The 23,596-nt window shown below is 43.1% G+C and overlaps 1 protein-coding gene across 1 annotated transcript; it reads right to left on the bottom strand.

Annotated features, from left to right (window-relative positions):
• Positions 1–829: 829 nt before the first annotated feature.
• Positions 830–23,378, bottom strand: LOC126356328 (uncharacterized). Its single transcript, XM_050007306.1, has 3 exons — positions 22,922–23,378; positions 5,644–5,762; positions 830–2,481 (listed from the first exon to the last, which is right to left on the bottom strand). Exons 1-3 carry the CDS (start codon positions 23,015–23,017, stop codon positions 2,394–2,396), a joined length of 303 nt encoding a protein of 100 aa, XP_049863263.1. The 5' UTR covers positions 23,018–23,378; the 3' UTR covers positions 830–2,393.
• Between the last annotated feature and the right edge of the window lie 218 nt (positions 23,379–23,596).

Raw genomic sequence — 23,596 nt, 5'->3', positions numbered from 1 at the left:
ATTCTACTTATAGGTGTATCGGAACTAACTGGACTAAGTGCCCTCATTTCTCTGTTTTTGGTTCATACAATACTTCTGTTAACAACATTAAATCAATTTTTAGATTCGAACTTCAGTAAACTTTACTGTTATTTAAAATCTGCAGAAATAAAGATCGAGACTGAAGAATTCTATAAATTTAGATGACACACCATTTCAATTAAACTTAACAAACAGATTATGTCAGTATTGGTGAGTCACACAATGTACGGGCTGCTGATGATAACTTAACAATGATACCTATGTTAACAAAAAGTACGTTAGTAGACTTGCCATGGCAACTGTCCTGCCATTTTCAAGCACTTGTTCCATGGCAAGATCAGATAAAAATAACATAAAATATAAATTAAGACGAACTCATTCTCATGAAGAAGACATTATGTTACTCTATTGTTTAACAAAATAAGATTCTTATTTCCTCACTGCACAGTGGCTGCAACCGTTGATAGAAAGAACGTTGCTGTTGGTTATTATTTCACACTAGCGTTAGACATCTTGATACCAAGCAAAATGCAAATCATACATTCTGAAAACGTAATTTGATTATAGACTAAAGAGTCGTTTCTGTTGTTGCATTTTGTATTAACGTAAGTGGATGCTTATTTATTTGGTCGTGAGCAGCATTCAAAGTTCCAAAATCAATTTTCAAATGCCTTGACCACGTTCTCTTTTCATACATTGAAAGCATTTCTCTCTGTTTTGATATTGCATAAATATATAATACAGCATAAATTTGGAACTGGAAGTAATTCCATATTATTACATTTAGGAAATGACTGAAACTACAATGTATATTACTTTCTTTTTTATTAAACAAAAATTATCTGATGTCATATGCAACGTCTTACTTTTGCACACTACTTTATAACAAGGAGTAACAAAATTATTAAAAAAAATACTGAGTATAAATACAAGCTACTATACAACAATAAATAAAACGATAATTTACATTTGAAATTAGCGTTTGTTGTCTGATAGAATATTAAACAAATAAATTAGAACCTGAAATGTGCTATTTAACATGTGACACAGTCTGGTACGTTCATGTGGAACAATGCCTATTTCACATGATACTGAATAAGTATGCAATTATTTACAAGTAAATGGTATTTTGGGATGATATTTGTTGTAGATGATCAACATTTACAGTTTACAGACAGAACACGAAATCAGATGTTCATAAAACAATATAATTGTTCCTTGATATAAAAATCTGTGTTCTGATTATAACTTTGCGAAACTAAATTTGTCAAGAAAACTACTAATCTTTTTTTCCATAACGAGATATACATTTTGATCTGTGTGTTCAGTTCTAAATTGTATAATTAAGTACAGGGGTACAATACTGTATTATTTATCAAGAAGAAATGACTGCTAATTCTATGAAAACTAATCACATTATACTGAAATACGTTGATTAAAAGGTCAACATCTTTTTTACAACGACAGTGAAATCTTAATTTATCAGTTGCCGAATTTTCTAGTATTCATTAAATTGATAAAAGAAGTTTCTTTAACAAATTGTGTGTGGTAGAACATATTACCACATTAATGTTGTGCAGTGCATTCGTCTTCTGTGACTCTGTGCTCAGCTGCACTGATTAGAAGAATACTGAAGAGCAGTCTGAACAAAACATAGTACCTCATCTTAAGTTTCTGTTTCAAATAAGAGACTACTATTTCCTTCCCAAGTAACTAAATACACATATCCAGCCAATACTAAGCTATGACCTTACGGTACTGGCCTTTCACTCAGTTCAAAAAGAGTAAATAAAACATGCCAACAGAGGTGTTATGATTTCGATGTTGTTACTGCCAGCGGCATGATCAGTGTCTCACAGTTGTCAGTGGACACAAGTTCATACTGACTGAAATTCAGTTTCTTACTTGGGGACATGTGAAACTGAACGGTTGAAGAAAGAGGAAAAAAATTTCGTATAAAGAGAGTTTTCTGTATGAAAAAATGTTGCTACAATAAGCTATTGTAGTAAGTTATTTTGCAAAAATATCTGGAAATGGTGTCAAGGATGAAGTAAAAAATATGAGGCACTACTTTCGTTCAGGACCAACCAACGTACATATATCAATTTAAGATCAAATATCTTCTTCAAACTAACTTTTACTTCTCCCATCTAATGGACCACTTGAGCGTTCCATGAACTTAGGAACTGATCTCCGTACGTAAAGAGTTGATGAATGTAAGCTGAAAAAATGGTTTGAAGGAAAATGAAGACTTGATGTGGACGACGAACTGCTGCTGAGATGTAGACAATAGGAACAAGTTATGCATCGGTAGTAGCAGAATCGTATGGCTGCCCGCGCAGTGGCGTTGCAGGGACCGCTGATACTGCGATCTACGCGTCTCTGCACCTGTAGACGTAAGCAGACACGGAGAGGTCATCATCCGTCCTGGTGCACGTCTTGCCTTTCGGACACTCGCACCTGTGAACAAGAGAAACGTAAAATATTACCTCATTATTCATAGAAACCCTAAAGTTGTCAGGAAGTATTCATACATTTAAATATTTTATCTGTTTACGTGAAGTAAATAACATCTTTTGTGGTACTGTGGTAAAAAGCTGAACAATATACAAATATAAATGGGCAAACAAGATAAACATTAACACTATAATCGAAGTTGTGCCTATGTAACCTTACATCAAATAATGTTTTACCGCATTTACAAAGATGGCATTTAGTGTATGTTCCCCCACACTCCTCATATTCCTGCATTTATTAATTTCTGTTTATCTTATTGATATTGCTTAAGTTCCTCGTCTATTCTATAGTTACATTGATAATTCTTTCTTTTAATTGGTTTGCGTATCACTCTCCATATTTTACACCTGATGAAGTAGGCGTGTCAAGCACTAATTTTATTTTATCGATTTTAGTTATTAATATAAACTGTTACGCAGGCTTGCTATTCCAGTTTTGTGTTAAAGTTTTTCCTGTTTACTCCTTTATATTTATTTACTACTCAATTTTTTACTTTTTATATTGCATTGCCACCACACCCTCAAAGATGTCTACTTCAGTCTAGATGTGTAACTTCTTTTCCAATACAGTTTACAAACATTGTAACTTCTTCGCGACAATAATCAGTAAATGTCCGAAGATGGCCTTGTAAGCCTGTAAGTAGACTGCTTAGGGTTTTTTTTTATTGGTAACGCCACATAGCGCTCTGTATGAAAATCACTGGCTGTGTTGTGTGCAGTATGTAGCTGGTTTGCATTGTTGTTTGCTATTGTAGTGTTGGGCAGCTGGATGTGAACAGCGTGTAGCGTTGTGTAGTTGGAGGTGAGCCGCCAGCAGTGGTGGATGTAGGGAGAGAGATGGCGGAGTTTTGAGAGCGGATGATCTGGACATGTGTTCATCACAGACAGTAAATTTGTAAGACTGGATGTCATGAACTGATATATATATTATAACTTCTGAACACTATTAAGGTAAATAAATTGTTTATTCTCTATCAAAATCTTTCATTTGCTAACTATGCCTATCAGTAGTTAGTGCCTTCAGTAGTTAGAATCTTTTATTTAGCTGGCAGTATTGGCGCTCGCCGTATTGCAGTAGTTCTAGTAACGAAGATTTTTGTGAGGTAAGTGATTTCATGAAAGGTATAGGTTATTGTTAGTCAGGGCCATTCTTTTGTAGGGATTATTGAAAGTCAGATTGCGTTGCGCTAAAAGTAATGTGTGTCAGTTTAAGCACAGTCATGTATAATTTTTCTATGGGGATGGTTCAATCCGAAAACCTGCTAACACAATAAATGTAATACTGCAGGAAAAAGAAAACTAGAGCTTTTCATTTATTATAATGTTCTACCAGGAACCGACGGGATATTCAGTTAACATGATGGAAAGAAAGTGTTTAGCCGACTGCTCGCGATAAACTGGTAATCCGGGTCCGACTTCCAGCCCGGCACAGGTTTTCATAAACAACTGGCGTCCCAACGTATTTGCAATTTGCGAATGCATTTCGTAACAGTGAATTACGGGCTGTAATCTCATTTTGTGAAAGAACATCGCTTTCAGACGGCAATGTCTCTGCATCTATAGAACGGAGAAATTGTTAACGACGGTCGCTACTGCTGGGAACTGACCCTCACTGGCCAGCCGTGTTGTTTTCGAAAAATCGTGGTTCAGTCATTCCAGTCGCTCAGCAGACGACGACCTCTGGGCTGCCCTGGGTCTTTCCATGAAAGAGCTGCGAGTTTATGCCCAGTTATTATCAGAAGTGTTGTTTATTGACGAACCTATTCACATGAAATTTTGTCTCATGAGACGTTACGTGATTTGTCAGAAATGCGTCATCCTAGTCAATCCCGTCGAGTAATGTTGTGAGGAAATGCGAATACACACTTTATCTGCCGGTCGTAGCTGTCGGGTCACTTGCAGCTTATAATGATGAAATTTTAAATCCTGTTTCGCCATCCTCTGCAAAGACGTGCGAGGGATTTGTAATGGCGACGGACAGATCGCTGTGTGCTTTGTTGAACAGAAGGACGAACTCGTCGAATACTTTCCAGCGTTTCATTTCAGGTCCCTTATCCTTCACATTAATTACAGATTCCGTCTCAGGCTTTTGTTTTATCCACCTAAACATTGTCCCTTTGTCTGAAATGACGGTTTCTTCCACGGGCATTGCGCGCTGCAAAACTGCAACGCTCTGCACACGACAGAACACTTCCACTGCGTCAGTACGCACCTACACTCACCGAAGTTCCATACTGAAGTGAAAGACGTACTATGTGGCTCCGATTAGACACAGTCGTTGGCGCAAGCACATATCCGGCCAACTGAAAATGTATTACAGTTTGTCAGATTGGATTACCTCCATTATCAGCCAGTTGGTCGAGGGTGCTGTTATTTACAGAAAATATCATTAATGGACGTTGAAAGGGAAATGCAGAAGGACTTGTGATTTCCATTTGGTGTAAAGAATGTCAGCTCCATTTAAACGTGGGCAAATGCAAGGCAGTGCTCATAGCACAGCGGAATGGCCAGATTGTATTCAGTCACGAGGTTACTGTTGAACATTTGGAGCTCATCACTTCCTTTGAACATTTAGGTTTAATACTAACTATATGAAATGAGATGATCACGTAAAACATGTATTAAGGAAGGCGAACGGAGTAGTTAGATTTGTGAGAAAGGTTTCACGAAACTAGTGCACCAGCAAAGTAGGTAGCACACAACATGCATCTCCGACCAATTCTCGAGTACTACTCCAGCGTTTGGGGTCATTATCGAGGTGTGGCAATGGATATCAATCGAATTCAGATACAGTACTAGGATTGTACTAGATCGGTGTAGCCCATACGAAAATGTAACAGAGGTGCTTGAGGGAATTTAAATTGGAATCTCTGGAAGCAATACGGTACTTTTCTCGCAAAATCCTGCAGAGTGAACTGGAACAGCTATATTGGAGGAAGACGGTGAGACGGTTTTGGTTGCCTCCCTCTTGTGTCTCACCATGGGGGAGAATGACATAAAACTGACTAGTTCCACATCGTTTTGATAGAAGAATAGTTCAAATGGTTTATAGGTCATGTCACTAACTAATCACTTTAGGCTTGGGCAAAATACACGGGTGACTTACGTGTTCTTCATGAAGTAGTCCACACGCCTGGTGTAGGGAACGTAGACAGCCCACCCGCACGGCGTACTGGCGTGACACATCTTGACGTGGTTCTCATTCGTCGATTCGTCAACGTCCCTCTGCAACAAAAAGAAACACGTTATTACGAAATCATAACTCCTCAGCTCCACTGACTGAGTTGAGGTGTGGCTTCCTACAGTGACTGGTACACGCGAAAAATTCAAAGTTTCGCAGTCCACGTTAAACTGTAGGTCGCCCCCTATAACAATAGCCCGAGGTCAGCGCGGGTCAAAAACATCCTTACCGCACCCCCACCGCAACAGCAAGTCTCTTATCCGTATCAGCTATCCTTTCATCAGCCCAGGCGGGTATTAAGATGTTTTCAGTCACTTTAGGCCGTGCGGTACGCTGCAGCTCTGAGGCGAGCTTACGCCTGGTCTGAATTTCCCCTTCGCTGAAGTCTATAATTTTCATTCCATATCCTAGGAACGTGGAAGTCGACCATGGCCACATTTTAGTACAGTATTCTCGCTCACATTATTGATACATCCTCTAAGTTCCAACTTTCTGTAGTAATTACGGAATAAGGATTTTATGAAATTTTCTGCAGAATATTGCCTCATCACTGAGAAGCCAAAGAAGCTCCGTTACAAATTCTAGTCGCCTTCTGGATATCCGTACATATTATAAAAATGCATTTATGTATTATGTTCCACATGTCCTCCTAAACCACTGTACCGATTTCAACCAAACTTGGTACAAATACCACTTACGGCCTGGAGAGCACCACTGTGTGGCTAATTATCACCTATCTATTAAAGATGCGGGGGTGGAGCTGAAAAAGCAGTGCAGCTCATGACGCGCGAATTCGCAGACTTTATTCAAAAAATGGCTCTGAGCACTATGGTACTCAACTGCTGTGGTCATCAGTCCCCTAGAACTTAGAACTACTTAAAACTAACTAACCTAAGGACATCACACACATCCATGCCCGAGACAGGAGTCGAACCTTCGACCGTAGCAGTCGCGCGGTTCCGGAATGCGCGCCTAGAACGCTGACTTTATTCATCCAGTATTTGAGAATGAGACCACCTAGTGGCAAGCAACAAAATTTACATGTAATTTCAAACTTTTAAGAGATTTTTCCCGCTGGTAAGCCCCACACAATGATGAAAGGGAAAAAATTAATCGCCTACAACATTTTTCCCTATTCATGCAGTAAAACTACCGCGTCAGTTTTGACGTTTTAATTTATTAATTCTTAACTACTAACTGTATTCACGACACATTTTGCAGTATTCACATATACCACTTAATGTATCCGTAACATTATATCATCGTAGGACACATCGTTCAGGAGATAACGACGTCATAGAGATTGAGCTGTGTGAAATCTTAACTGCAGTACGATTCGCCACAGATAGAGGTGAAATATGTGTGAAATATATTAAATATGTGTGAGTTACATGTGGCACGTGCGCTCACTGGCAGGTGGTTCAAATGACTCTGAGCACTATGCGACTTAACTTCTGAGGCCATCAGTCGCCTTGAACTTAGAACTAATTACTATCTGGAAAGAAATAGTGTGGGGATTTGAACCAGAAACCACTGTCAGAGTGAGGGTCATAACGTGAACGGAGAAGGGGGGGGAGGAAGAGATTAACTGACAGGCTTGGGGGGGAGGGGGGAGGGCGTAGACACAGATATGAGGGAAGGAGAGGGCGGGGCAGAGGGGGATGCAAATAGGACATGGACAAAGGAGCTGGACCTGAAGATGGGCAGACAGACAGGGAGGAGGAAATAAAGAGAGAACAGGGATGGGGAGATTGGCAGAGAGAGGAGTGGATGAGATTGACAGGGAGAGTGGGAGATAAAGAGAGCGAGGGGGAGATAGAGGGGCAGGATGGAATGGACTCAAACGGGAAGGGGGGTGGAGGAGATAGGCAGATGGGGAAGAGGGGAAGGAGCAGGTCGACCTAGGTGTCAGGAGCAGATGGGCAGAGAGAGGTACAGGAGGAGATAAGACATTTGGGGGGTGGAGAAAGTGGACTGAGATAGGGGGAAGGGAGAAGAGAGGAGGGCAGAGAAGATGGGCGAAGAGAGGGGAAACAAGCAGACTGGTTAACAGAATTGGAATAAATACATACCCAGACAACACCAGGTAGTCAGCTGGTTGTAAAATATTGACCATATAGTTGGATTAACAAATGTACATTTTTCAGTCTTTCTCGTTTTCATTTGACTGCCTCTTGTACATCAATTTGTACTTGCTTACTGTAGCCAAGACCTTGTCTCTCTCTACAGGTTGTAACGCCTGTCGTTTCGGGGACAGCATTCGTCAACGGAGCTGTCCCTCACTGGCTGTGTGGCAGCAGCCCAGGTTGGCCAGACCGTCAAGCAGCTTTGAACTGTCTCAACAGTTTCATCACGAGGCTCTAGGCAGGCGCGTGGCTGGTTTCATTGTGGATACTGTCTCCGAGATCGGCCATTCATCACTGCGCGAGACTCCAGCAGTCCCGACCTTCGCTCCCCCTGCCCCCCCCCCCCCCCCCCTACCACCACCACACACAAACACACACTGCCCGTTAATCTCGTGCGTAAAGCCCGCCTGCCATCGGTTGACAAGACGTTGCACAACGCGTGCACGTCACCGTCTGCTCTTGTTTATCCCATTCGGCCGCCCCCTTCCTTCGAAAACATCGACCATCGTCGTTATCGCCCCAAAAGCCACTTTTTGTTTCAGTTTGGGGAACTGCGCAGTCCGCTCCCGGCGCAGTCGAGATATAATCGCTCGTAACTGCGGTCATTCCAAGTGGATGGCGTCAGCGAGTATGTACCATTCCATAGGCGCAAATTCAAAAGTTAAAACTGATGTGTAACAGCACGGACACTATATACCAAACTCAAACAGGAAACTGTCTTTAATGGTACTTTTATCCAGGAGTTACGCCATTCGAAAGGAACTATAAGATCAGAGGAGTTACAAACTGAAAATCAGGTTACAAATTCTTGTCTTCTTATAAATGATCCTTTATTAGACACGATCGCAAAATTATTTATAAACATTAATAACTAGTTTCTGCTAGCCATCTTTAGATCAAATAAGACGAACGTTGCTGTGTTTAATCATCGCGCCGTTTGGAGACATATTGTCACCAACAAAATACATACTTCTGCATAACACCAAGTACGTATTCGTATTTTATTGGTGAAAATATGTCTCCAATCAGCCTGGTGATTAGACAACTTTTTTCTATTTGATCTGAAGATGGCTAGGAGAAATTGGTTATTACTGTTTCTAAACGGTCGCCCCCGGTAGTTGAGTGGTGGACGGTAGCTCAGCGTGTTCGGTCAGAGGATTAACAGCCCTCTATAATAATAAAACTGGATAAACGACGAACTGAAACGGGTGTCTTGCGACATCCGCCCCGAGCAGATGCAACGAACTAAAATGAACAAAATGAGATTTTTTGAAAAAAAAAAAAAAAAGTCAGCGCGACAGAATGTCAATAGGGGCCCGGGTTCGATTCCCGGCTGGGTCGGAGATTTTCTCCGCCCATGGACTGGGTGTTGTGTTGTCTTAATCATCATTTCATCCCCATCGACGCGCAAGTCGCCGAAGTGGCATCAAATCGAAAGACTTGCACTCGCCGAACGGTCTACCCAACGGGAGGCCCTAGTCACACGACATTTTTTTTTAATATTTCTAAATAATTTTTGTGATCTTGACGAATAAAGGATTCGTTATAAGAAGTCAGTAACTTGTAACATTGACAGATATCCTACGCATCTCAAACCTATGTCAGGCAAACAACTGAAAGTCGGATACACTCCCCTCTTCTTTCAGCCTAGCAATGCGGTTAGCTCGTTGCATTAAATCACTTCAGCTGAACACCAGGAAGAGTCCTTCACAGAGGAAATTCTCACTCCCGTCCACGGTCCGCTCGGCTCCCCCCGTCAGAAGTTTGAGTCCTCCCTCGGGCGTGGGTGGGTTTCTCGTCCTTAGTGTAAGTTAGTTTAGGTTGGATTAAGTGGTGTGTAAGCTTAGGGAGCGATGACCTCAGCAGTTTGGTCCCATAAGACCTTACCACAAATTTCCAATTTCCGCTCCTGTCCACTTCAGACTTGTGCTCAGCCTCTGCCTCACTGTCATCGCCGGCCGCGGTGGTCTCGCGGTTAAGGCGCTCAGTCCGGAACCGCGTGACTGCTACGGTCGCAGGTTCGAATCCTGCCTCGGGCATGGATGTGTGTGATGTCCTTAGGTTAGTTAGGTTTACGTAGTTCTAAGTTGTAGAGGACTGATGACCACAGATGTTAAGTCCCATAGTGCTCAGAGTCATTTGAACTATTTGAACCACTGTCATCGACTAACATACGTTTCTCGTCCCGTGAGCATTATATCCTACTCCACTCTCCAAATCAGTTACTAAATATGCATAAATGTGAAGTACTGCTAATGTCGTTAGGCTCATAATACTAGCTGACGAAATTGTACGTTTTGTCTCTAGTGCAAATAAAATAGATCAACGAGTGAAACAATAGAGCAATTTTCAAAGTAGACCTGAAAATCTATTAAAATGAGTCTAAAAAATGTAATCTACACATCCAAAACAACATAGTGCAAATTAACGATAATGGCATGAGTTTTTATGTCTAGTGCAGTTAAAGATCATGAATGACAGTTCATATAGCTGCCATGCATAGCTAAATGGTTAGGCCTATATAGAAGAATGTATTCACAATTGCAAATACGATTACACTTCAGCTGTTCAATTAATTCGTGACTTATGAAAATTTACACTGGTTAGGGACTCGAATACGGATTTCCCACTTTACTCGGGGGCTCACCTTAACCATTTCGGCTACCCGAGCGCGCCTCCCAGACCACACCAAACCCTTTCGTGTTACTGTGTCGGCAACCTGCACTCGCACATATGCTGTGATTCCCGCACAGGGAGGGACTTATTCACGAGGGCTGTTCGGAAAGTAAGTTCAAATCGGTCGCGAAATGGAAACCTATGTGAATATCAAAAATGTGTTATGTGCAAAAGTTAGCTACACCTTCCAGATACTTCTCTGCGTAGTCAGCACTCCGACTTAGACATCTGTCGCAGTGTTGCACCAATTTTCCAATACCCTCATCATAGAATGTCACCGCCTGTGTTCCGGCAATTCCCTACGCTCGTCTGCAGCCCATTGTCTGTGTCAAAATGTTGTCTTGATAGCCAGTGGCTCATGTGAGCAGAGATGAAGCTCAGGACGAGCCAATTGCGGGCTGTGTTGTGGGTGATCATCGAAAACGCTGCAGGAGCATCTTGATTGCCCCTGTTGAGATCGGCCGAGAATTGTCATCAAGAACGAAACACACGGCAGTTGTGTTATGCGGCCTGCACGACCTCAGGCGAAATCTCTCACCAGCCCCTCATACTTTGCGGAAGATACTATTTTCTAGGCATTTTACTAGCTCACTGTGAAGTCAGAATTGAAAAGAGCGAAGTATCCCAATCGACAGGAAGACTAGGGACATTACCCAACACATCAGCGCAAAACTTCATTGGGTTGTCACAGTGAGTTCCATTTAGCGACTGATTGGAACTTCACTTTCTGAAACGCCCACCTATTATTGTCGCCACTTGTCCAGGCATGTAATACTATTTCATAGTGTCTGTTTTCTACAGTGCAAGCATGTATGTCTGAAGGATAATATGTAGTACACTGTGAAATACAGACGCTGCAAAAGAGTACAAAAATCTATTGTCAGGAGGAGTGGAACTGTTCCTGATTTAACTCGGATGCAACATGTTCCATTCCGAAAATACCATAGTCTAATGTGTACGCGTCTCTCAATGTGTATAAATCATAAAGTCATTGCATTTTTCGGCACGGGCAGTGCACCTGCATCGCTGCCGATCACAGGTGATGCGAACCATGGCGATGACTGCGACGACTGGAGCATCGACGTAAGTGACAAAAGTCTCATCGATACCTTCGAGATGAGGTGTCTGTATGGAATGGTAAGCTCGCCGCACAATGTATTAAAGTCAACCTCTAAAACGAGCACACTTATCACTTAAGCGTGCTGTAGATGGTGTATGACTGGCAAAAGTCGTGCATCTAACCCTCCACCGCCGCTGTACGTCATAGCAGTGAAGTGGTGTGTATGTGCCAGTCGACTCTATGGAATTAGGGCAGGAAAACGGGTCTATATGGAGATGTGTTGCCCGATTTGTTGGTGTATCAATGAAGAGTGACCAATTTGCAAGGCATAGTGTACCGCTCGCGGCTATGTAAAGTGAACAGTGGATGCAGAAAGATCCCATCCAACAGGAAGTAGGCACGTGTGTCACATGTTGTCAGTGACATTCTGTTTCAAACCCGACACGAATTGCTGCTGTGAGTGAATGCAAGTCCATCTGAATCAGTTTCCAAAAACTGTGAAAGGAATGGCATGCTCTGGGTATTTCGAGACGGGTACATCGTAAAGGCCGTAACTGACACTGGCACATACACTGAGGTGACAAGTCATGGGATCCCTCTTCCAAGTCGTTGGAAGTCCACTGCGGTGCCACCATAATTGCGAAAGTGTCGCTGGTGCAGCAATTTGTGCACGAACTAAACTCTCAATTATATTCCAAAAATGTTCGATGGGATTCATGTAGGGAAATCTGGGTGGCCAAATCATTTGCTCGAACTGTCCAGAATGTTCCTAAAACCAATCGCGAACGATTTTGGCCCAGAGACATGGTGCACAGTCATCCACAACAATATTGTCGTTGCTTGGTTACATGAAATTCATGTACAACGATTTCCAGTCAATGGTCGGTTCAGTTGGATCAGAGGACGCAGTCCATTGTATTGTAGAACAGCCCAAAGCATTATAGAGCCAGCTTGGACAGTGCCCTGTTGGCAACTTGGATCCACGGCTTGGTGGTGTCTGCGTCACAATCTAACCCTATCATCAGCTCTTATCAACTGAAACCGGGACTCATCTCACCAGATCACCGTTTTCCAGTCGTCTAGGGTCAAATAGATATGGTCACGAACCCAGGAGAAGGGCTGCAGGCGGATGTTGTGCTGTTAGCAAAGGCACTCGCGTCAGTCGTCTGCTGCCATAGTCCACGACAAATTTTGCCGCTCTGTCCTAACGAGTACGTTCGTCGTACGTCACACATTGATTTCTGCGGTTTTTCACGCAGTTCAAAATGGTTCAAATGGCTCTAAGCACTACGCGACTTAACATCTGAGGTCGTCAGTCGCCTAGACTTAGAACTACTTAAACCTGACTAACCTAAGGACAACACACACATTCATGCCCGAGGCAGGATTCGAACCTGCGACCGTAGCAGCAGCGCGGTTCCGGACTGAGGCGCCTAGGATTGTCGTTTGTTATTTATAAATCACTTCTGCAGTTCGAGTTAACTTATTGACTTACTTCTTTGCAGATAGTGAGTGGAGCTGTGGATGCTAGAAAATGGGAGCAGCAAGTGGATAAATCGGAACGGTTGAGTTTAATAGGGTGGTGACAGCAGTGGAGGCAGTCAGAAACACTTGCGCCGTGTATGATGATAATGCCATTGGACAACCCAAGGCAACAAAATAGTTTTCTCGTTTTAAGAAGGATCGTTTTGACATTTGTTACTAACCATATTCAGGAAGATCTTCGGGGTTTCATAAAGATCCTTTAAACGCATTAATCCACAGTGATCCACGTCACTGTACTCTGTGTACTCTAGAACTGGTAAATGTGATGAACTGTGACCACTCCCCCATCGTGCGACGTTTGCATGCAATGATGAAGGTTCAATAATTGATTGTATGGGGACCGCATGCTCTAAGCCAAAATCATAAAAATCAGCCGCTGGCCATATGAAAATCTCTGCCTGCTCGTCATCAATTAACTAACAACACTAACCATTCCTATCCTCTACAGTTACTGGAGACTATAAATGGAGCCTTTATGCTAACATAAGGAAAAGAAAGGAATGGTTGAGACCAAACGAAGCGGCAACTCGCCGTGCAAAGAGACCTACGCGCATCCACAGACGATAATGTTATGCATCTGGTGGAACAGTGACAGTTTGGTTGGTTGGTTGGCTGCGGGAGGGGTGGGGAGGGGGGCATCGGTCCCAACGGATTAGGGAAGGATGGGGACGGAAGTCGGCCATGCCCTTTTAAAGGAGCTATTTAAGCATTTGCCTGAAGCGCTTTAGGGAAATCACGGAAAAGCTAAATCAGCATGGCTGGACGAGCGTTTGAACCGTCGTCCTCCCAAATGTGATCCCAGTGTGCTAACCCCTGCGCCACCTCGCTCGGTGATGGTGTGTTGGACTAGGAATAGCTACCCCGAGGTTTTACCATCACTGCCGACATTTATTGTCAACAAATGAGACGTCTTCCAGACGCAGTCCAAGAACAACGATCAGGAAGACTGCGTGGAATGATGCTACTTGGAAACAATACCCACCTGCATTCTGCTAGAATGACAAAAAAACATTATATGGTAGTTGAGTTGGAATGTCATTCCGTACCCACATTACTCATGCGATCTTGCGCCTTCAGATTTTCACCTTCTCTGTTCTCTATCGAACAACCTTCAAGGAGCTTTCGAATAAAAATGCGTTCCAAACACGGCTCGACGAGTTCTGTGGCTCAACCCCATGTCATTTCTACAATCGCGGAATGGAAAATTCACGCCAGCGTGTGCAGACTGTTGTAAATAGTGAAAATGGTTCAAATGGCTCTGAGCACTGAGACTTAACTTCTGAGGTCATCAGTCGCCTAGAACTTAGAACTACTTAAACCTAACTAACTTAAGGACAACACACACACCCACGCCCGAGGCAGGATTCGAACCTGCGACCGTAGCGGTCGCGCAGTTCCAGGCTGTAGTGCCTAGAACCGCTCGGCCACTCCGGCCGGCGTAAATAGTGAAGACGAATATTAGTGATGATTAAAGCCTCCGTTATGTGTATCTGTTGTGTTTATAAAACTCATGGAAAAACGCTACGATCTTATGCACGAATCTAATAGATCTCCATAAAGAATATGCTGTGTACAATCGAGTTTTCCAAGATGACAACAGTCCTGTCTACAGTGCTGCAAGCACGGGTTTGATTAACCATAAGGCATCCTATCACATCTTGACCTGCCCGCTAAATCACCCGATCTTAATTCAGCATAAAATTTCTTGTATTATTTGGAACTTTGTGTGAAGCGTAGTGCTCAATATTCCCTACAATCTGGAGTCTCTGCTGGCTCTAATTATCAATGAGCGGCTTCAGCATATCTGTACAAATTTATGTATTCTCTTCCTCGTCGAACTGAGGTCATTAACAAAGTTACTATTTGCATTCTAGGATATTTCACTATTTGTCCTGGAAGGGGCCGGCGACTGATTAGTTATCCGGTTTGCTTACGTGTAGCTTTGCTTCGGAATGTGGGATAATGGATCCAGGCTTGAAACGTCAGTCCAGTTCATACGCTAGGCGCAGAAGGGGTTTCTGTAATAATACTCATTTTCTTGTTTCTTCCGGACTTCACAGATGCTGCACTGTGAACGTAGCGGTTCCGGCTAAAGGAACGAAATTCGGCGGATGACGCGGCATTGCGCAACCAGCGGACGAGGCCGTGAAGCGTGGGAAGAGCCGGCCACACGCACGCACGCCGGCGGCTAGTAAACAAGTGCCGCTGCTGGTCGCGGGTCAGGGGTTATCCCGCAGGCCGCCCGCCTCATGAATGGAACACCGCGCCGTGTTCGCTCGTAACCGCAGCCGCCCCGCCTCAACGGGAACGCCGCGAGCGCCGCCGGCAGCCAAGCGGCCGCTGCACGTACTATCAAGACGACGGCTAAGCACCTGCTACTACAGTGCTGAGTTTGTCCTGATTCACTGAACGACTGAGCTAGCTCATGAAGCGTTGCGACGCAAAACTAAAACACAGTCCCCCTCCCGACACTCCGTACTCTCCGTCTGTTTCATGTTGATTTTACCCGTTACTGAACTTCATGACCAGAGCCAGCAGAGACTCCAGATTGTAGGGAATATTGATCACTACGCTTCACACAATGTTCTACTGGAGTCTTACATACGAAGGCGACGAGAAAGACAGGCTGCGGCGTGTACGTCACGACACTGGACACTGCAGGTCTTACGAGTGCCAGCATCCACCCCAAGTGGGGGGCAAGCAACTATTTCAGACAAGTTTAATGGTTAGCTGCTCGTTTAAATGCACGCAAGCTCTCGACAGCACACGCCGAAGTTAAGACGTTTAGTGGGTACCGTTTCATTGGCATCTTAGTTTCCCGCGGCCCTGCACGGAGTCGAACCTTCACGAAGTATGGTGGACATGACGACTGGTGTGACGTCGTACGTTCGTTGGGAGGCTCATATTTCTGGAGGATCCCGCCTAGGTAGTTCTGACTTCACGCTCGATAATGGAAATGAGGCCCAAGAAAAATGAAGGCAGTTCAAAAGGATCGTTCCACGGTTTAAAACGGAGCAGGATATTTGAAATCCTCGGAAGAGACGGTGTTTGGTAAAGGGTAAAACGCAAACAGAATAATGGAAGACTCAGAATGGATTCTAAAGGGCGCACGTCTATATCTACATAACTACTTCTCAATTCACACTCAAGTTCCTGGCAGAGGGGCCTTCGAACCACCTACAAACTGTTTCTGCACCGTCCCCCTCTCGAATAGGACGTGTGAAAAATGAACGCTTAAATGTCCCCGCGCGAGCTCCGATTTCTCTTATTTTATTGCGATAATCATGTCTTCCATTGTAGGTTGTCGACAGTAAAATATTTCCGCATTCAGAGTAGAAAGTTGGTGATTCAGATTTCGTGAAAAGATATCGCCGCAACGGAAAACACCTTTGCTTTCGTGATTAGCACGCCAACCCGCTTATCATATTCGTTACTTTCTCTTCACTACTTTGCGATAATACGAAACGAGTTACCCTTCTTTGGAATTTTTCGATAGTATCCGTCAATCACGTTCGGTAAGGATCCCACACCGCACAACGATAGTCTAGCAAAGTACGGACAAGCGTAGTGTAGGCCGTCCCTTTAGCAGACGTAGCGTAGGCGGTCCCTAAGTAGACCTGTTGCATCTTGTATGTCTTGTGTCAGTGAAACACAGTCTTCGATTTGCCTCCCCAAAATATCATCTATGTGATCGTTCCAATTTAAGTTGTTCGTAGTTGTAATTCCTAGGTATTATAGATTTGTTTTTGAAGGACATCCGCCTTGAGCAAAACACAATTTTATTTTTAGTTTTATTTCCCAGATACGTTTCGTGGAAGTTTCAGCAGTATCACTGGCATTTTATTTTCTTTGTTGTTACTTCATATTGTGTTTTCCTGTTTCTTTGTTGTGTATTTAGTCGAACGCAGGGATGCTGTCTTTCTGTTCTCGTGTTCGTCCTGTATGTCGAAGAAACAACGAAGAAAATCCCATTTGACCGAGTGAGGTGGCGCAGTGGTTAGACACTGGACTCGAATTCGGGAGGACGACGGTTCAATCCCGCGTCCGGCCATCCTGATTTAGGTTTCCCGTGATTTCTCTAAATCGCTCCAGGCAAATGCCGGGATGGTTCCTTTGAAAGGGCACGGCCAACATCCTTCCCTCAACAGATGAGACCGATGACCTCGCTGTCTCGTCTCCTTCCCCAAACAACCCAACCCAACCCATTTGACACACAGAAAGAGTGCCTCGTTCTCTACTAAACAATATATATATATATATATATATATATATATATATATATATATATATATATATATATATATATATATTAGAGGAAGCCTATTTGAATTAATCACAGACAAACGAAGCACCAACCATCAAAGAGGATCAGAATTCTGACGGGATGGTTCCTTCAAAAGAGCACAGCCAATTTCCTTCCCCATTCTTCCATAATCCGATGTGACTGATGCCCTCGGTGTTTGGTCCCCCCCTCCAAATCATCAAAACAGACACGGAAATTTCGATATGTACGTTCTACAAATTTTATTAGTCAAAACATTTTTTATGCTGAAACATTACAGAGTACATAATAGATCATCTCTATTGTGTGATCAAAGAACAGCTACCTTCTTATCTGTTTAAAATTATAGTATTTGGTAGTGTGTTGCCAACATATATATATGTTGGGTGGGGGTGCGAGGGGGGGTGGAACCTCTGAACTTATTACCGTGATCTGAATCCCAACTTAGACAACACAGCGTCATATAAGCACTGGCGGAAAAAAATTGCAACACCAATAAGTGATTTTAGGAATACATTTGTGTAGATAACATATTTAAATGATTAACATTACAAGATCACAGGTTAATGTAGGCACGAGATAAGTCATTGTAAATGGGGATTGATCGTACATTAATATCAGGTGTAACCACGAGAATGTTGAATGCAAGCATGCAAACGCGCATGCATTGTGTTGTACAGGTGTCGGACGTCAGTTTGTGGGATGCATACTTGCACTTTGTCGACCATTAGAGTTACGGTTAATGCTGTTTGTGGATGACGTTGGAGTTGTAGTCCGATGATGTCCCATATATGGTCGACTGCAGACAGGTATGGTGATCGAGCAGGCCAAGGCAAACGTGGGCACTTTGTAGAGCATGTTATGTTACAACAGTAGAATGTGCGCGAGCGTTATCCTGTTGGAAAACACGTCTTGGAAAGCTATTCTTGAATGGCAGCACAGCAGCTCACTAGGCTGCCGTACAAATTTGCAGTCAGGATTTGTGAGATAACAACGAGAGTGCTCCTGCTGTCATACGAAATCGCACCACGGACCGTAACTCCAGGTGTAGGTCCAGTGTGTCTAGAATGCAGACAGGCTATTGCAGTCCCTCAACTGGCATCGAGATAGAACCAGGTTTCATCGGAAACCGCAATGAGCTCTCGCTTGACACCACTGAAGTCGCAAATGGCTATGGTTTGGGGTCAATGGAATGCAAGCTGCAAGATATATGGCTCGGAGTTGCCCTTGAGCTAACCGATTTGTAACCGTTCGTTGTGTCACTGTGGTGCCAACTCTGCTCTAATTGCTACTGCAGACGCAGTACGAAGCACCGGAGCCATAGACCGAAGAGAATGGCCTACCCTCTAGGTAGTGTCACGTTGCCGTCCGAAGCCCTGTCTTCTTGCGGTTGTATATTCCCGTGATGACCGCTGCCAGCACTCACGTACAGTAGCTACATTCCTGCCTTGCATTTCTACAGTATCGCAGAAGGTACATCCAGGTTCTCGTAGCCCTATTACACGACCTCGTTCAATCTCAGTGAGGTACTGAGAATGGTGCCTTTGTCGCCTTAAAGGCATTCTTGACGACATCAACTCACCACGTCCAATCTCAAAGGTAACTAATGAACACGGCCTTTACAGCGTGTATTTAAAGCAAACCTGATTTTCATCCTCATAGCGGTGCTGCTAGCTCCACTCCTAAACGAAAGGCGCGAAATTTTTAAAGTCGTACTGTATATACCATTAGTTCTGCGCACCGTTTCGCATAGGACGTCGCGAAAGGTCAGCTCGAACCAGAGTATTGAAGTCAGCTTTGGATATGACAGTCGCCTTCTTTTTGCTGCGTGTTACTGTTCTCTATATCTGTTTTTGTTTTCTGTCTCATTCGAATCTTCAGTTCTTGCCTTTTCCCCTCTTGACGAATACGCGTAAGTTAGTTCTTTCTCCTCTGCTAACCACCTGTGTCCGTATATCGTGCATAATTATCGTAAACGTATTCATGTGCGAAGAAGATCAATGATATGACTTTTAACTCATTTTGTAAGATGTGAGCCTAATTCTGCAATAGCGCCTATTCAGTAAATTTTACCGCACTTATTTGTCGATTGCACTTCTTGGACAATATACTGAATCTTTTATGGCGCATCACCGACAATATCTCGATTTCCCAAAGAAGCCCCTCTGATTTTCTATATTGTTACAGCTTTGAGAACCCGCAGCATTCGACTCTCAACGGTCTGTTACGGAAAATTTTGTTCTTTATGTTAAGAGAAAGTGTTTGTTTTCTTTTCCACGTGTAAGGGCAGGTAATATGAGAAAGAAACGAGTCATATTAAAAACTTCTGAGAAATTCAGATTGCTACATGGATACCCCCTCCGTAACACACTGAATCAAAGGTAAATTTTGCTTTTAAGATTCGATGACACCACTGTTGTACTAAAGCAATGTCATAAAAGCATTTTATTTCGTAAGTAAGCTTCGAGTCTTCTTGGCCGTTATACGTGTGTCTGTATGAAATTACGTGTTGCGTCATGAGCGTATCTCGGGCTTTTAAAGTGAACGACCAGGAAGAGATTTCAGCTCCCTGATGTAGACAGCCAAATCTCGGCCCTAGTGCAGGAATCGACGCCGATTATCAAAAATCTCTTTTAGAGTTCCTTTATGAGGTTCGTTTATCAAACGAGAATTAAACGTGACGGGTTCATATCGTATGCATCTCATGTTCTGGTATAAGACTTTGCAACGAACGTGACGTTCTAAACGGGCCGTGACACCACAGTATCAATAACCGTCCAGAAATCTCTGCGCACCAAGCTATCGGTCTATTTCTCGGTAAGTAAGGTAGCGTCGTGTCGTTTACTGTGTCACTTCTGTACAGAATCCGATTTTATAGCTCCTGGAATAGTCATCTGGCGTTATACCGCTGTTTTCGTACATCTTCAATACAATTTCAGTCAGTAATAGTGCAATACACCGAAACAGCAATAGAAACAATAGGGTTTGGAGCCCCATCTCGTGCACGCCTTCTTTTAATGATCGCTGCAGTAACAACTTACACAGAAACAAATTTTTGCGGAACTCTTGTCTTCCATCTCTCAAGATCGCCACTAAAAGTACGAAACTACACTACAAAGCGAGTATCTTCGGATCAGTTACTAGGATATGAGTGAAAAGTCGTCTAATCATTTATTAGGATGTGATTGAAAATTATCACATCGGATTGTACGAAGAAATATGCGCACCAAGCTATCGGTCCGTTCTCGGTGCCCGGAAAGATAGCGCCCCCTCGTTTACTGTGTCTCTTCTCTACAGAGGCTGACTTTTAGAGATTCAGCGTAATCAGTGTTTAAGTTCATATATTTTCCTCTCAAACGCAGAATGCGGTCTGGCTCACTAAATGATTCCCAGCAGGCAATAGAAGTGTTTGGACCTTAAAGTGCACCCGCAGGTATTTCCTACGGAACGATGAGGCGCATTTATTAAGACATTATACTTGAATACGAGATGAGTAGGGTTCAAATCCCCGTCCGCTCATCCTAATCTTTGCGGTTGGCCTTGTTCTCTTACGGAATGCGCCCTGCCGACAAGGTCTCGATCCATTTCCGCCTCATCCCATTGCTACCTAGGCAGTAATCTGTCTCCAAAGTCAGGAACTGTCTACAGGTCACCTTACTCTGGTTCCCCCCCTTCCCTATCCGGGACTAGGAAAGTGTTTGGGTGTTTTCCTTTCTACTGTCTTAGTTCACACTCACCCCACTATGTTTGGTAGGAGGGTGGCGAAGTTACGCAACTTATAAATAGTGCAATAGCCGACATATATGAAATTGTATTACAATAGTTAACCTCACTCTCAAAGACAGTTTCTGTAAGCCGCACTTTTGGCAGTAACTTTCTATTCATTGATTTTTCAGTGACATTCCAAGCGTACGCTAACAAGTACGAGTCGGTGTCAACAAATTAAGCTTTTCGGTAAAAAAAAAAAAAAAATTGAGCGGTGTCTTCCTTCGAATTTATGGAAATAGCCTGCTAGGTATTTCGCATGTTTATCCAAAAGTTATTTAAATCAAGTGTGATGACATCTGAAATGCAGCAGCAGCAGCAGCGAAATGGCCAGTAAGTTCGGAAATTAATTAGGGACGTTCACAAAACACTGTCAATAGTGCCAGAACGTAGTAACAGATTTACAGAATTGACTGAATAGAGACTAAACCGTTGAAACTGTTATTTTACCCAATCAGTTTGAGAAAATACCGATCGAAACCCTCACATAACTAATTATACGTACAGTTCCCCTGCAGTCACAAGAATAACTCTTATCTTTGCAGCACAGTAAAGCGTAGCTTTGTAAGGGCCACAATACATGCAGCAGAAATTTTCTCTCACAATTTACAGCCTCAGCTTCGATGCTGTCATTTTCCAGAAAACAGCGTCGATTTTTTCGTGCTCGTTGCGACTACTAATCCAGCTGAACTAATTTCATTGTGAAACCAAGAATAGTGAATAAGATGATATCTCATATGTTCGAAAGCAGTAGCAAAACATTAAATCGCGTTCATCTGATAAAAAACAATTCACATAATAGCTAGCATAGTTAAATGAAGTCAAAAAAATTGTTTTATGGACAACTTTAACTTTTTTTTTTACTTTGGAATGATATTGGAACATATTTTATATCGTACCTAAATAAAGTTATACACCACAGCTTTGTTACAGTGCCAGCTCCCCATATGTCATATATGCAGCTGCTACTTTAGTTCAATATCTCAACGGTTCGAAAGCAGTAGCTAAAAATTCGAGTTCCGATCACTGACAAAAAAAACTACGAAATAGCTAACATAGTTAAGTGGAGTCAATAGTATTGTTTCATGGACAACATGAACTTTTCTTTTACTATAAAGTGGCATCTTAACATATTTTATACAGTACCAGCTAGATTTGTATATCATATTTTTGTAACAATAACACCTCCCAGCCCAGCTTGTGAAAAGGAAAGCAGTGAAAGGCAACAAGACATTAAAAGAAAAGTTAAACTTAATTCTAATTTACATACAAAGTAAGGTAGTAATAGTTTTAACTCCGCTAATAACGTTGATGTAAAACAGAGGGTGCAACACTGCAGCAGGTTCACTGAACATATGTTCACTGAACATACTATTTGAATAGAACTGCCATTCGCCTAACAAGGATTTTATTATATTATAATATCAGGAAAAACTAGGGTACTACCTACTTCACAAGAGGCTATGCCTTTTTGCAAGCTTTTAAACTTGGAAAGTACTTTTTAAAAAATCTCGTAAATGTAAGCTAAAAATGAAAAGGGGAAGAAAGCTCTGAATAATTCTCTCAAGAAATTACATATGTTTGTGCAGTTCATTCGAGATTTCATCATGACGACAGCTAAGATAGCAAGTGTTGCAGTTGTGGATTGAAATATTTTTCAAGAACCTAACGAAAATTACCAGTGACACGAGCATAAAGAAAGATTAGGTTAGTTTTAAGAGAGACGTAGATATCTCGTTGCTTGCTTACCCTCGTTCTGACGGCCGCAGCGTCCAGAGCGACGGCAAGGCAGGTGACGAGAAGAGCCGCGAGCAAGAAGCTGCGCTGCAGACCGGAGCTCTCCATGCTGATCCACTTGCTGAAGTGAGCGAACGGTGAAGTCGGCTGTCTCTCGGTACAGGCAAAGATTCGACGAGCAACTGTCTCTTCGAGCACAAGAGAGCTGGCTATGCTAGCTGTATGCAGTGCACGGCGCGTCCGCCCGCTTATATTGCAGCTCCCGCGCTATTGCTTACCCCCACTCCCTCCCTCTCGCACCACCCCCCACTCCAGAGGCCAGTCGACAGGGAGGGGGAAAACGCGCGGGCTGCCAGCCAATCTGCGACTTCTGCGGGCGCCGACGCGGGCGCGAGCTACCTGTTCCGCGAAGCCGGAGTCACGGCGATAGTATCCACCATCCAGTGTGTGCCACTGTGCCGCGGGGTTTGGCGTAGGGGCAGTGCGCGCTGCTTCTTGCCGAATCACAAGTTTCAGCCATTATTTTACGTCATTACGTAGCTAAGGACTATCATACTCGGTATTACGAACACCATCACTTAAATGCTCAATAACTTGAGTGCCCCAGGAGGAATGGGTCAGTGTTCAGGGATATGACAGGAACGACCATTCGAAGCATAAAAGTCAAATTAAAAAAGAAAATTGGCT

The sequence above is a fragment of the Schistocerca gregaria genome, chromosome 3 (assembly GCF_023897955.1).
Source record: "Schistocerca gregaria isolate iqSchGreg1 chromosome 3, iqSchGreg1.2, whole genome shotgun sequence".
NCBI lineage: Eukaryota > Metazoa > Arthropoda > Insecta > Orthoptera > Acrididae > Schistocerca > Schistocerca gregaria.
Note: the sequence above shows the minus strand (reverse complement) of the source record. Positions and strands in the feature narration are given on the sequence as shown.

What these genes read in the sequence shown, in the direction of transcription:
- LOC126356328 (XM_050007306.1), bottom strand. Translation starts at nt 23,017, where the DNA reads ATGGAGAGCTCCGGTCTGCAGCGCAGCTTCTTGCTCGCGGCTCTTCTC. An exon ending in CTGCGGCCGTCAGAACGAGG is followed by an intron (nt 5,763 to 22,921) that starts GTAAGCAAGCAA and finishes TTTTTGTTGCAG; the next exon opens with AGGGACGTTGACGAATCGAC. An exon ending in GACTACTTCATGAAGAACAC is followed by an intron (nt 2,482 to 5,643) that starts GTAAGTCACCCG and finishes TCTTGTTCACAG; the next exon opens with GTGCGAGTGTCCGAAAGGCA.